At 41.1% G+C, this 15,556-nt stretch overlaps 1 protein-coding gene across 4 annotated transcripts in view; it reads right to left on the bottom strand.

Annotated features, from left to right (window-relative positions):
- The window catches only part of Rnf130 (ring finger protein 130), a 110,461-nt gene that overhangs the window by 67,348 nt on the left and 27,557 nt on the right, over positions 1-15,556 (bottom strand). For all 4 annotated transcript variants that reach the window (XR_008222442.1, XM_052758074.1, XM_052758077.1 and 1 more), the window contains exon 2: positions 15,340-15,534. Coding sequence is in view for 3 of the 4 variants with exons in the window: in XM_052758074.1 (XP_052614034.1) it covers positions 15,340-15,534 (195 nt within the window). In the remaining variant the exon portion in view is untranslated. The remainder of the gene's footprint in view (positions 1-15,339; positions 15,535-15,556) is intronic.

The raw sequence follows: 15,556 nt of genomic DNA on the forward strand, positions 1-15,556 counted from the left end.
CCCAGGAGGAAAGAACAGATTCCTTCCTTTTACCTTGCCTTGCAGTAAGTCTCCTGACTAGCCCAGTGCAGCTGGGATGCAAGAAGAGGGGCTGGGGGAGCTATCTGAGGTCTCAGACTACAAACGGAGAAAGGCACTTCAGCTGTTCTGCTGCAAGCTTACCTGCTTTCTAGAAAATCCCATCTCTGTGGAAGATCCCACTCAAAATAGGCCAACAGCTGAATCTGTCTGTTACATTCAAGTCACCATGCAAAGCTCTAAGGAGTTTCAAAACCCACAGATAGGCAATTTCAGGAAACTTCACTTTCATAGTAAGCACCCTCAAGTTATAACTGGGTAGTTACTGGCAACGGCACTAGAGTTATTCCTGCAGAGTCCAGCGACCTTTCATATGTTAACCAGAACACCACAAGCTAAGTGAAAGAGATTTAAATCACCTCAAAGTTCTAGAATGGCTAGTGAAATGACAGGTGTAATTCAGGGGTTTTCAACAGCACTCTGTTCATCTGTCAAGAGACAGCCAAACCCCACACTGCCTCCACCTCTATCAGTCTAGTCTGTTCACGGATGGCTCCACTGGCTTAAGTCCTTAGCTGTGTGTGTAGTTTTTCCTTTTTTCATGTTTGGCAGGCATCTTAGTTACTACTTTTCTATTGCTCTATCAAAATACCATGACCAAGGTGACTTAGAAAAGAAAGCTTTTCATTGGGCTTATGGTTTCAGAGGGTCAGAGTCCATGATGACAGAGCAAAGGCATGGTGGCAGGAACAGCTGAGAGTTCACACCCTGATCTGTAAGTAGAAGGCAGAGAGCCAGTCTTTTGAAACCCCAAAGCTCTCTCCCAATGAGACACCTCTTCTAAGAAGGCCACACCTCCTAATTCTCCCCAATAGTATGAACCCATGGGGGACATTCTCATTCAAACCACCACAACCAGGGTGTAGTTCAGTGGCAGAGTACCTGCCCAGCCAGCTTGAGGCAATAGGTTTTCTCCAGCATTAGAGGGGGGCATAGCAGTAATTTCGATAGATTCAAGGGATGGTTGTTTCAATGATAGATTTCTTCCCGAGATTTGTTACTCGTTTCTCAAAACACAGCTTTGACCTGTTACTCTTGTTCAAAAGCCTTTGCTGTTTCCTTCCTGTAAAGTTAAAGTCCAAATTCCTCAGCCTAACATTCAAGGAATCTGGAGAACCAAATGGTTCACAGGGTATCTGGTGAGCCATATTTTGGACAGTCTTTGCCCCGGTGAAACTGCTGGTCAAGGTAACCGATTCTAGGGCTGGAGAGATGGCTCAGCTGTTAAGAGCACTGGCTGCTCTAACAGGACTCAGGTTTGGTTCCCAGCACCCACATGGTGGCTCACAGATGTCTAACTCCAGTTCCAGGGGACCTAACACCCTTTCTGGCCTCTGAGGACACCAGGTACACATGTGGTGCATATACACACATGAAGATAAACACATAATACAATCTTTAAGAAAACTTAAAAGTGACTGGTAGTGGTTTGTTTAGGGAGAATTGCATAGTGGAGTCAAGAGGAAAAAGATGGAGAATGTGTTGAAGAAACTGGAAATTTCAAGAAAGCAAAATGAAAGGAGAGGGGAGACTAGGCAGAGGCAGTGATCAGAAAGCAAGATACTGGGTTTGGGACTTGAGATAAACAGTTCAGTGAGGTGGGAAGATCCAGGAGAACAGCTATGGGATCAGGTCCCGGAAGAAATGAATGGTCGAAGGACCCGAGGAAGAAATCCCTTTAGGTTAAAATGTTCACCTGAAGTTGCTCAGGGTTACAGCAGAACTATGAGTGGGTAAGTAGCTGAGAGTCAAGACATGCGATGTATGGAACAAGGCAGTAAACGACGACAGAGGGAGCGTGGATCTCATGACACTGGAAGATCCAGTTCTGTCATGGAAGTGCACTGGCATCAAAGCAGCTGTGGTGGAGTTATGATGACGACATCCACATCCACCCAAATCCACACATCTCACAGCACCAACTGAAGACTGCAGGGGAGCCAACCGTGGCTGCTACCAAGGGAGGTCTCAGTCACTGATGGCTCACTAGGACACTAGACTAGGTTATCTTCAAAAAGAGCAAGGTCTACTGAGCCCATGTTCCTTTACTCCTTGGAAAAGAAATTCTTCAGTCTCACACAGCAAAGCTAAAAGACAATATACAGAGCTCTATAGTTTTTTGGTGTTTTTCTTTTTCTCTTTTTTTTTTTTTTGTTGTTTTTCAAGACAGGGTTTCTCTGTAGCCTTGGCTGTCCTAGAATTCACTCTGTATACCACCAGGCTGGCCTCAAACTTGCAGAGATCTGTCTGCCTCTACCTCCCGAGTGCTGCCCGGCTTGTGCTGTATAGTTTTATGTCAACTTGACACAAGTTGTAGTCATCTGAGAGGAGGGAACCTCAACTGAGAAAATGCCTCCAGAAGACAGGGCTGTAGGCAGGCCTGTATGGCATTTTCTTAGTGATTGATGGAGGAGGGCCCAGACCATTGTGGGTGGGTCTACCCCTGGGCTGATAGTCCTGGGTTCTATAAGAAAGTAGGCTGAGCAAATCAAGAGGAGCCAGCCAGTAAGCAGCACCCTTGCATGGTCTCTGCATCAGCTCCTGCCTCCAGGTTCCTGCCTGTTTGAGTTCCTGTCCTGCCTTCCTTCAATGATGAACAGTGATGTGGAAGTATAAGCCATATAAAGTCCTTTCCTCTCCAAGTTGTTTTTGGTCATGGTGTTTCATCACAGCAACAGTAACCCTAACTAAGACAAGCACTTAAATGCCAACTCTTCTTTTTCTCACATTACCTCCTGACTGTGTGAGTTTACTTGGTAATCTTGGCCTGGGTCTTTCTGTGTCTTAAAAATGAAGAGATGGTAGGAACAAAGACCTATGTACATCTGGCTGAAAGATTTTGGAATGGTGACCCATATCCAACAGATTATAAGAACCCTACAAATACCAGCCTTTTCAAGGTAACCAATTTTAGCTACAGGTAGTTAAAGTATAAAGGAAATCTTCTTTGCCCAAATAAAGACTTCCAAATGCCCATCCATAGCTAAATGTCATCCGTAACTCTTGGCTCTGTCCTTAGATAAAGCAGCACCAAGTACATTATATCTCATCTACTGATGGTACAAACAACATCAACTGTTTTTTTTTTAAAGATTTATTTATTTATTATGTATACAGTATTCTGCCTTCATGCCACGTGAGGGCACCAGATTTAATTATAGATGGTTGTGAGCCACCATGTGGTTGCTAGGAATTGAACTCAGGATCTCTGGAAAAGTAGCTTAACCTCTGAGCCATCTCTCTAACCACAATATCAATTGTTAAGGTACAACATTGCACATCGTGAAGGGAAAGTCATGTCAATAAATCATGAGGTGGCACTGACTTTAAGAAACGTTACAATTTCAAACTGTGTGTTCCAGAAGCAATGAAAACCCCCTTCCCGCACAACAGTCTTTCAATTATTCAAAAACATCTTCCCTGGAGCCCTACTTCTGGCTCCCCCTGCAAAGGAACTATTCATAGAGCGCCCCCCCCCAAATTATCCCCTCTGAGTTCTAGGTTAGCAAGGGCTACATAAGTTATGGCCCTTGTCTCAAAACAAAGGAAAACAATAAAAGCCCCCAAAACTTCCATTCTGTATATATACCACATTTTCCATCCATTCATTTGCTGATGAACACATGGACTGGTTCTGTAGCTTGACTACTAAGACTACTGCTGCAATAACATGCTGACTTGGATTCCCTCAGATACATTCACACGAGTGGTACAAGTGCATGAGATAGTAGTTCTATTTTTGTTTTGGGGAACATCCATGCTGATTTCCATAGTGGCTGGACTAATCTGCATCCCCACTGGTTTTAAATAAGGGTTCCTTGCCATCCTACCTCCCCTAGCAGCCTCACCAGCACTTAAGGGGTGAGATGGAATCTCAATGTAGTTTTCATATATATTTTCCAACTCATTAATTTTTAAAAAATACAAAACTTCCAGAAAAGTTGGAATTACCTATTTATTTAAAACCTAGAACCTTTGAGGGCGAGTTGCTGGCCTGATGACTCATTTCATTATCCTAGATATAGAGTATGTATTTTCCTACACACATACAAAGACAGACATATACATACACACACACACACACACACACACACACACACGGAGGGGGAGACAGAGGCAGGGAGGAGAGGGAGAAGGAAAGAACCCCTCCAAAGTAAGAATGGATACAAATGGATATATCATGCCATCTCATTTTAGAATCCTTTTCCTGTCTCCCCAGTTTCCCCAATAAGGCCCTTTATAGAAGTGTAGATCAGAGTTGTCCAAAGCACTTAGCCATTAGGTTTTTAAAGACACTGTCAGTTTCAAACAGTCACTCAGTCTTTCTTTGATGTTGATGACCTTGAGTTTTCAGCTCAGCTACTCTGTAGAGGGTGCTTCCTCACAGCTAGGTCCAGGTCACGCACCTCTGGCAGGACCAACATAGATGCCATGGTGTGTGCTTTTCACTAGCAGATGGTGCAGTTTTGATCCATCCATTACCAGTGTTTACTCTGATCATCTGTGAAAGCGATGTCCTCCAGACATCTGCACCAGGAAGCCACTCTTTCCCCTGTGTCATCAGGAACTCTCTGGGAGGAAGCACTTTAGACCAGGCAAATACTCCATCCGTCATGAAATTTCCATTTTTTTTACCTTTTATATGAGTGTGTAGTCACAGATTAAAATAGTTACTATCATTGTTCATTTTGACATTCAAATTCCAAGTATACTCATTAGGAGAGCCTGTTTACAGTTTTTCTATCTTATCCTTTTCTAGACAGCAGTATTTTAAGTTTCTTCCTAAAATAAAATGCTAAAAATGAATATAATGCTTCTAATATCAAGAGTAGTGTTAAGACTACCACCTCATATTAGAGAATGTCCACAAGGACAAAGCCAGGGTTTTCTTAGTAACCTGGCACACATCAGCCAATAATAATGAAATGAAGGGTCCTAGGATTTCTTCACCTGAACTCTTCCTTAAGCCAGATATCTCCACAAACCTTTGTTACTGATTTTTCATAAGCCAATTTGCATGTTAACTTAATGAATACCTTATTATTTGTTATTGGTGTTCCAAAATTCTATCTCCTTAGTGTTGTGTCCTTTTCGAGTAAAACTCTTAGATTTATGCTTTGTTTTAACTTTCTTATAAAATACTTTTAAATAGGTGGCTAAGCACACAGTCAGGCATTCCAAGCAGGGATGATTTAAGCTGGAGGAGAGTAGCCTATATGTTAACTTTCACACCAACCACCAGAACTCTACATATCTCTTAATGTCTTCTAATCTGTAACCTATGAGAAGGATTTCTATTTTGTGTGTAGATGTAGGGGTGTGCATGCATGTGTTCATGAGGATGTGTGCATGTGTGTGTGGAGGCCAAAACTTGACACTGGCTGTCTTTCTCTATCACTCTCTACCTTTTAAAAACTCCTTACATTTTAATTTATTATAATTTAGGGGGCATCCATATGTCACTGCACACATGTGGAGGTTACAGGACAACTCTGCGGAGTTGGTGCTTTCCTTTCCCACCTTTATGTGGGTTCTGAGGATTGACTTCAGGTTATGTCAGGCTTGCCTTGTGAGGCAAGTGCTTTACCTGCTCATCTGTCTCACTGGCTCTCCACTTTTACTTTCTGAAACAGGGTCTCTGGCTGAATCTGGGGCCCACAGATCTGGTTAGGCTGACTGGCCAATAAGCTCCAGGGATCTGCCTGTCTCCATACTCCAAGTGCATACATCACAGAACCTGGCTGTTATATATGGGTGCTGGGGATCTAAACTCAGGTCCCTATTTCTAAACTAGAATTCCACACCTATGCAGATTCTTAATATTACTTTATCTTCTTCCTCTTCTGTGGCCAGTGGGAAAAGATAAGCACCAGACAGACAATGATATAAATCAATGATGGGTCAAACAAGAAAGGAGTAGCGCAGGTCATACTCAAGCACCCATGAAGTAGAAAGAAGGGTTTCTCCAGCCATGGAAAGTTTTAAAATGGATTCATTATATTATTTTTTGAAGCTATTATTTTTTTTTTTTTTTTTTTTTTTTTTTTTTTTTTTTTTAGGTTTTTCGAGACAGGGTTTCTCTGTGCAGCTTTGCGCCTTTCCTGGATCTCGCTCTCTAGACCAGGCTGGCCTCGAACTCACAAAGATCCGCCTGCCTCTGCCTCCCAAGTGCTGGGATTAAAGGCGTGCGCCACCACCGCCCGGCTCTATTATTTTTTTTAACTACTGCTTCAGGGGAAAGATGGCTCAGCAGTTAAAAGCTGCTCTTCCAGAGAACCCAAGTTCAACTCTTAGCACTCACTCTGTGTAGTTCTCAAGCACCTGGAACTCCAGCTTCAGGGTGTCTGGCCCTCTTTTGGCCTCTATGAGCATCAGCACAGGTGTGGTATATACTTATAGACATATACACATACAAATAAAAATAGACCTTAAAAAAACCCGTATCCGTTTTAGACTCTTTTAATTGTCCTTTTTTTGGGGGAGGGGAGGTTTAGACAGGGTTTTTTATGTAGCCTTGCTGTCCTGGAACTCACTCATTATGTAAATTGGCTGACTTTGAACTCAAGAGATCCACCTACCTCTGCCTCTTCAGTGATGACATTAAAAATGTGTGCCACCACACATGGCACAGTTTTTTTTTTAATGTTTACAAAAATATATGCACTATATAGAAAATACAGGAGAAATATTGGAAACATAGACAAAACTGAACATACAATTTAAACTCTGCCTGCCTCACAGTACAATTAAAACTGCAGGCTCACTCTTTTCTGAGGTAATTAAGTCCATAGTCAATAAGAATCTAAACAAACAAACCCAACCAACCCCCCCCCAAAAAAAACCCTTAAATGACAAAACAGCAGCATGACTATATTATTCAATCATTCATGGTAAGTGGGTTCATATTGTTGATATGTAAAGGTATTTTTTGCAGTGTGTGGCCATTTTAAACTAATTTTGTAAGGTATATTTTTATATTCAAAGTCAGTTTTCTGTATTTTATGAAGTATATTTTCTACTCATTGCTAAGTCCATAGCTAAGGGAGTTCCTTAAGAACTCATGGAAAAAGGACAAGAGCCAGTCAACTGCTTCCGTTCAGGAGTCAGAGAATGTGAGACTGCTACTGCTGACTGACATGGAGATTAAAAAGCAACACTATTACATGGTTAGGAATATCCACACATTCCTAAAGACATACAGGTCTAGATGGAAATTCCAACTAGGCAATGATCTGATAAGATTTTACTCAGGCTACTAAAGAGCAGCAGTAAAATCTATATAAAAATCTAAACCAGTAAAACTCAGTCTTAGTTTTCAGACAGATGTGCTCTATTTCTACTATCCAAGAGCCCATAATTCCTTTACACTACCACACACATCCGCTGGCTGCAAACAAAGAACTCATTCTGCTAACTGGAGCTAACAAGTAAAACCACATATTGAACGTCTTTCCTGTCACTGATATCACAGACTCTGCATCGGGAAGATGTCCTTCAGCCACCAGATGAAGGGCATTCACAAGGAGAACATACCAGCTCTGGAAGCATGGCCAAAGCAAGAAAACACAGTATTTCACTTAAAATGTAGAATTTTAAGGTCTATTTTAAGCAATATGAGAAGAAAGCTTAATATCAAAACCAAACAGCTCAAAGAATCAAAGCAACATGTTTACTCTGTTTATAGCATACTACTGACCACTACAGAGAACAGAAGAAAAGACACAAAATCTCAACTTGAAGAGACTTAGGATCTTTTCCATATTGCCAATCAAGTAAGAAAAGGGCAGCCTAACAGGAAAAGGACAGCACTGTCAGGTACAAAGAAGGTCTCTGAAGATGACAGGGGCCTTGGACTGTAAACTCACCAAGGGCAGGCACCTGTTTCTTTGTTCGTTTATCTTCAAATGCGTAGCAACAAAAAGCATTGATCCAACATCCCTTTACTGCAGTGAAGGGCTGACAGAAATGCTGTAAGTGCAAAAGCAGGCTCAACATGGACCTCTGCATCCACCCCTTCAGAATCCGAGTTACAGGTCTAGGGGAAGGAGGGGGTCTTGGAATTAGTATCTTTATGATAGGTGCACCAGAAGTAATTCTGCCACAAGGTCCTTGAACAAGAACTGCTGCCATACAGGATGAGAGTGGTATCTGGGGAGGGTTAGAGCCTACTGCCCTGTAAGTGAGATGGGGAATAAAGAGTTGCTAGTATGTAGTATGTATATAAATGAGTGTTGGGGAATAGGAGGTAGAAGAGGACCACAGTTTTAAAGACTCTTCGTCAAGGAATACCTCCTTGAAAGGATGGGAGCCAGAGGGCTTCAGATGATCCATACAAAAGTTCACTCTACTTAATAGTATTTCTCAGAGGTTAATAGGCTAATAGGTTAATAGATAACAAGGCTGAAACATTTACCTTTCTATAACCAAATTTCAAATGATATCAGTCAGGTCTTCTCCCTGGCCTCTCCTATTTCTGTTCTCTTCCTCACAGCATTTCATTCACCTTGGAGAACTGTTTTGTAGGACCTGTTTTGCCACACAAGTCTTACCCAATGCTGCATTCAGGATTTTTAAAGTACTCAATTATTAGATGTTAGGGAAGAGGCCAGACACCCTATTCGGGGGTGGGGGTGGGGGTGGTGCTCAGCTACCTTGCTGCTACAGATGGGAGGCTTCACACCCTTGGAAAACCTAGTACCATGCTGGGACAATGCAGTAGTCAATAAATGCTATCAACCTTACTGACTCAGGGAACACCACCTCCCTTCTTTCAAAAGCCTCACCAACTGTTACTACATAATAGTTCTTGCCTTTGGCATGTTTTGCCTGTAAGTTTCGTCTGCTATTACCTTGACCACCCCTCTGTACTCAGCCACACTGATTAGTTCACACCCTACTCCCATCCACTCCCACCCTTAAAATCATTCTTGCTTTGCTCTTTTCCACACAGATCTTTCACTCCTAAAGCACCTCCTGACCATTTTTTTCCTCAAACATCTGGGAACCCCCTGAGATCCTTTCAACTTAAAGCCTTCTTGTAGTCATAATTCAGTGTTTATTTTCTACGCATGACCAAAGTCCATGAAAAGAGGTGTCATGTGTGCCAAGTTTATGCTTACAGGTCTAATAAGACCGCACACAAAAAAAGAGAACCAGTATCATAAAGAAGGATTCAAACCCCTCTACTTGCTTTCAGCTAGCGCAGCCTAATTTTCTGCTATTTACCCTCAGACTTCCTCCACAACTGTCACTGTCTGGAATGATGTGGTTCCTCTAACGAGAGTATCTTTCTCTCTGTCAAATCTTAAATCATCTGAAATATTTAGTGCCTAGAAGAATGACGCTTTCTCAACAATCAAGTCTTCTGAAAAATCCCTTCCATTTAACAGTCAGGAGCCTTTAAGCCCAGAAGCTCCCTCACTTCATGCATGTCTGTCTCTCTAGTGGTGGACATGTTCCTTAGGAACACATTCTGGATCCTACAGTGTGTTTCACAGAACGTTTGCCATACAGCAAATATAACTTCTTATCATGAACTTTTGTGCTAAACACAGTTAAAAACAATTAGCTTGTATAGAAAAACATGTCAAAAGAATGAAGAAAAATATGCTTGGAAACAAAACAAATACCAGCCTTAAGTTTAAAGGAATAAATACATTGATTTCATAATTTTTTTTTTTTTGGTTTTTCGAGACAGGGTTTCTCTGTGTAGCTTTGCGCCTCTCCTGGAACTCACTTGGTAGCCCAGGCTGGCCTCGAACTCACAGAGATCCGCCTGGCTCTGCCTCCCGAGTGCTGGGATTAAAGGCGTGCGCCACCACCGCCCGGCTGATTTCATAATTTTTTTTTAAGAGGTACTTGTCATTATAGGCACAAAGATTATATAACTTAAAAATTATATATCAGTAAATTTCACACTCACTCTAAGGGGAAGATAAGTAGACAGACACCTTTCAGGTGTTTTACAAATAAAGATATATTTTAAAGACTTACTTTTCTAAACTCACAAGCCTTGTAATTACAACTTGATATAAGATTCAAACTACAATATTATAATTGTACATGCCAAATTCTTTTTCACCATTTTAAAGATGCCACATCATCTGCCAGAAACCTAATTTTGTTTCTACAACTAGAGTGGCAAATTTGAAGTCTGTGATAAACTTTTAAAGACTGTGTGTGTACATATCAGTGTAGAGGAGTGCAAGCATGCAGGACGTGGCACAAATGTGCAGGTCAGAGCACAAGCTTGGATGCTGCGCCTCACTCTTCACCTTGTTTGAGGCAGGGCCTCTCTTGGTCACTGCTGCCTACACCAGGCTATCTGGGCCATCAGCTTCCGGTGAGTCTATTTCTGCCTGCCATCTCCTGGTACAGGCATTACAAATGGTTGTGTTACTGTGCCCAGCTTTTATGTGTGTTCTGGGGATCTGGACTCCAGTTATCAGGCTTACTAGGGCAAGCAATCTTCCCTAGCCCTGTGACAAACTTAGACATGACTTGGAGACTAGAACAAAATAGAAGAGGCCGGGACAACCATAAATGGAGATCAGTAAGCCAGACAAAAATCACTGTCCCCTGTGAGCACCATTCACAGGCCCCTGTCTGTCCCTTAAGGTTTGAAATCTTGTTCTAAAGTGTTCACTTATTATCAATACATTAGATGGGAGGGGGTACTAATGCAAACTCCAGGTACAATGGGAACTCCAGGCTTGGAGAACTAAGTGGACAGTTTCAGCTTTAGACTTAAAATTTATTTAAACTTAAATTTATGTGTCTGCAGCACGAGCATGAATCCAGATGAAGGCATCAGATCCCCTGGATGTGGGTGATTTTTAATTTTAATGTTGCCAATTTGGGGTTGCCACATTAATTCAGTAAAGATCAATAAAGTCTGGTTCTCTTGGCTATATATATATATATATATATATATATATATATATATATATATATATATATCTCACTGTCATGTTTTTCTGATGGTGAGTGTGGTGGTTTGGAAAAAAATGGCCCCCAAAGGGAGTGGCACTATTTGGAGGTGTGGCCTTGTTAGAAGAAGTGTGTCACTGTGGGGGTGGGCTCTGAGGCTTCCTATGCTCAGGACACCACCCAGTGTGACTGTCAGTTGACTTTCTGCAGCCTTCTGATCAAGACGCAGCCAGTACCATGTCAGCCTGCACGCTGCCATGTTCCCTGTCATGATGACAATGGACGCAGCCAGTACCATGTCAGCCTGCACGCTGCCATGTTCCCTGTCATGATGACAATGGACTAAACTGATGAAACTTTAAGAGAGCTACTGCAATTAAATGTTTCTTTTATAAGAATTGCTGTGGTCGTGGTGTCTTTTCACAGCAATAGAAAACCCTAACTAAGACAGTGAGTCTCAACTCACTGAACAGGCTGAGACAAAGAATTTGTTCGGTTTGGAAAACAGGAAGCAATGAGCAACAGCCTAGGAGTTCAAACAAAACAGTGCAAAAGCTCTCCTATCAAGAACAACCTAAAGGCCTTGCACATGCAAATATGAGCCTTCTTACAGATAATTCCCAAATAAAATACTATTGTCAAATCTTTTAAGTGAAATTGTATCATAGAAATCCTTTCAATGGATGAATTTATTCCTACTGCTTTTTATTAAGACTATGTCCATGCTTTTTATCTGAATAATTATGTAACTTCTATTTAAATAAAACACCCTAATAGTGTACTTCGGCTTATATCTGACCAAAAAGCAGATTTTGGATCTGTCACTAATCATTCAGTTTAACCCTCAAAGACACCTGACATGTCTTCACTATCAGGAGGCAAAGCACTTCTCTATTTTACACCTACTTTGAAATATAGTTTTTATCCTTACAGACTTTTAATTTCTACTCTGAATCCTTAAAATGGGAATAAAAGTAACAACAGACTATCCATGAACACTTGACAATGTATCAATGTAAAAATATTTGACGACCTATAACTCAGAACTGTTTCAGTTAAACAATCTTATTTCCAGGTGGATCTCTGTGAGTTCAAGGCCAGCCTCTACAGAGTAAGTTCCAGGACAGCCAGGGTGGTTACACAGAGAAACCTTGTCAACAACAAAAAAACAAGCCTGTTCCCCCAAACTCCCAAGACAAAACCAAAAACAAACAACAAAAAAAATTCTTATTTTGTTATTTTGTCAACTGTCCCAATTATGTCCTTTTTAGCAAAAGGAAGCAGACTATTTCTGTGACTTTATTCTCCTCTGATTTTTTTTGCCTTGTCTCATGTTCCCTCAGTATTAGACTAAAACGACAAGTTCTCAGCAGAAATTTATTTTATATTGTTTTTTATCTTTAGTCTGCATTAAAATACCTTTAACGAAATATAATTTACATGTCATAGATTTATATTTCTTTGTTTTTAAGATTAAAAGGGGACCCCTGGCAGTGGGACCAGGATCTATTCTTGGTGCATGGGCTGGATTTTTGAAGCCCATTCCATATGATGGGATGCCTTACTCAGCCTTGATGTGGGGAGAGCAGGTGGAGGGGAGGGAGGGGCAACTGTGGTTGGTATGTAAAATAAATAAAAAAATGCATGTGTCTGTATATGGGCATGTTCACATGAGTACAGGTCTACACAGAGGCTAGGGGGCATCATGCCCCCTGGATATGGAGTTACAAGTGCTGAGTGAAGTCAGCCACTAAGCCATCTCTCCAGCCCAAACTGACCTTTTGTAAGTGCACAACCCAGTAAGTTTATAGTGATGTACAAACATCACCACAATCCAAGTTCAGAAGATTTTTATCATTCCCAGAAAGTTCCCCACTCAATTAATAGTTATCTTTCTCATCCGTTAATCCTGCTTTCTGTCTCTCTAAATCTGATTTTCCTCGATATTTTATATAAACTAGAACCAGGCAACAGTTGGCTTTCGTGTCTGGCTTCTTTTATTTAACATACCACTTCTGAGGTTTATCCATATATAAACTCAGTAGGGTTTCTGAGACAAGGTCTCACTTTGTAGCCCAGGCTGGCCTAAAACTCAATATGTAGCCATGTCTGGCCCCTAGCCCACAGCAATCTTCCTGTAGCCCAGTTAATTCCATTTAGTTGATAAATTGCATCCCACTTTATGGACATACATTGTTTTGTTTATTGACTCACTAACTGATGGGTATTCAGGTTGTTTCTAGTTTGGATATTTGAAATACTCTACTAGAACATTTAAATGTACGTCTTTGTGGATACTCCCCTCTTGTTTGCTTTCTTTTTTCTGTTTCTCTTGTGTTGGCCTCTAGAGGTAAGACTGTGGCTTGTATGTAAATCTATGCTTAAGTTTAGAGAAACTGCTGAACTGTTTCCAAGCTGGCTCCATAGTCCCAACAGCAGTTACATTTACTCCAATGGGTGTGAAACAGTATCTCATTGTTTAGATCGCATTTTTTCTAATGATTACTGAAATGTCTAATCACCAAATCCTTTATCTATTGTTAACATTAGGCTTATCTTATTACTGATTCATAGGTTTCTCTAATGGGACTGACATACAGTATTTCTAGACGCAATGCAATGCCATTTGTTACTGCCTTATGTACGTACACCTCTATTCTGTGTGCCTTACAGAAGTTGCAGTTCCTCTGGAATTCACCCTGTACTTTGCTTCTGAACCTCTTTATTTTTGTTGTTACTATAATCGATGATAAAGAATTGTGTGGTCAATCAAGTTCAGCAAATGATTTTATCAAAGAGTTAGTCCCTTTAAGACATACATCTGAGACCTCAATGTATCTAATGTACACTAATCCAAGCATTTCCCAAAACTTGTCCTTTATGTTTTCTTCTTCACTGGGTTCTCCATAGCGTGTCAGAATAAAGGGATGTTGTGAGGAATGCAGATGAGAAACCTGCATTACCGGACAAACTCCCCACTCTTCACTTGTGTGTGTGTGTGGTGCAAGCATGTGACTATGCAGGTACACGGGTGCAGGGTGTCAGGAATCTTCCTCTACTGCCCCTACGTCTCGGAGTCAGAGTCTCTCACTGAACAAGAAGTCTGCTGTCTCAGCTAGGCTGGCTGGTCATCTAGCTCTTGGGATCCACCTGTCCAGGACCCACCATGTGGAAGGCAAGAATCTAATGTCTCTAGTTGTTCTCTGACCCATATTCATTCTCTCTGTCTCTGTCTCTGTCTCTTTCTCTCTCTTTCTCTCTCTCTCTCTCTCTCTCTCTCTCTCTCTCTCTCTCTCTCTCACACACACACACACACACACACACACACACACACACAAATAAATGTAAAAACAAACAAAACCCAGGGTATTTTCTCTAAAAAAAAAATTAAAAAGGCAATTTCTTAAGTAAGACATTATATTATAAATCTTCATGAATGTAAAGCTAAATTAAAACCCAGAAGCTCAGAGCCAGGCTCATGAAACTGAATGGACATTAGTAAACTTGGGTCTAACCCTCTTCTGCTGGCTCTTACTGGCTTTAGTCTTCTGATCTGTAAGACTGGGGAAGAACCTATATCATATGTGACTACAAGGACTGCCCCAAACATCTATTTGTTTTTAAGGTTTGTTTATATGTATGTATGTATGTGCATATACTTTGTGCGTGTGTGTGCCCACATGCATCTACAGAAGACAAAAGAGTGTGTCGGATCTCTTGGAGCTGGAGTTACGGCAGTTGTGAGCCACCTGACACAGATGCTTGTAACTAAACTTAGGTTCTCTGCAAGAGTAGCAGATCTTCTTAAGAACCCACAGCAAGGTAGTGGGCATACACATACATACACAGAGCAAATGCTCAGTAAATTATAACTATGGTTATGCAAACAGTTCCCCTAAGCACTTCACACAAGAAATGAAGAAATCATCTAGAAATGCTGTATGCACTCATTACTAAGGCTGCTTCAACACTTACTCTAAAGACACAGAAAGAATCCCTCCTGGACAGGTAACCCTTGAGAGCCCACAGCAGTCTGGGAAAAGGACCTCACACCAAACAGAGGATAACTGAAGTCATCACACAAAGAGTGTAAGAGCTAAACTACTATGAACTCAATCTCAGCCAGCCATTAGGAAGCGTTACAGATTGTTTTGGTCATTATTAAAGAAAAAACAACCAAAGGGAAAAAAAGACATCCACAAGTGACAATACCAAAAGTTAATATAATCATAGAATTACACTGAAGATTATGATTTCACCAAAGGTAGAAGAATGCCCAAAGCAATAATTTAAAAAAGAAAGACAAAATCTAAAGCCCCTTTTCCTGTTTACCTGGATGAGTCATGGTGACCGGCTCCTCCTTGGATTTATTATTGTAGATGACTACAGCAACCGCATTGTGGAAAGCAGCCCGTGATATTTTCTCTTTAAAGGTACAATTTCCTCTTTGCAGCAAGGCGATCCACTGTTTGATATTAGGAGGGACAAGGAACCGTGTTTGAGGATCACAGCCCAAATGATCAGCAACTAGATAACAAAAAGAAAAGTG

This window comes from Peromyscus californicus, unplaced genomic scaffold (assembly GCF_007827085.1).
Source record: "Peromyscus californicus insignis strain IS unplaced genomic scaffold, ASM782708v3 Scaffold_3__1_contigs__length_106647218, whole genome shotgun sequence".
Taxonomy (NCBI): domain Eukaryota; kingdom Metazoa; phylum Chordata; class Mammalia; order Rodentia; family Cricetidae; genus Peromyscus; species Peromyscus californicus.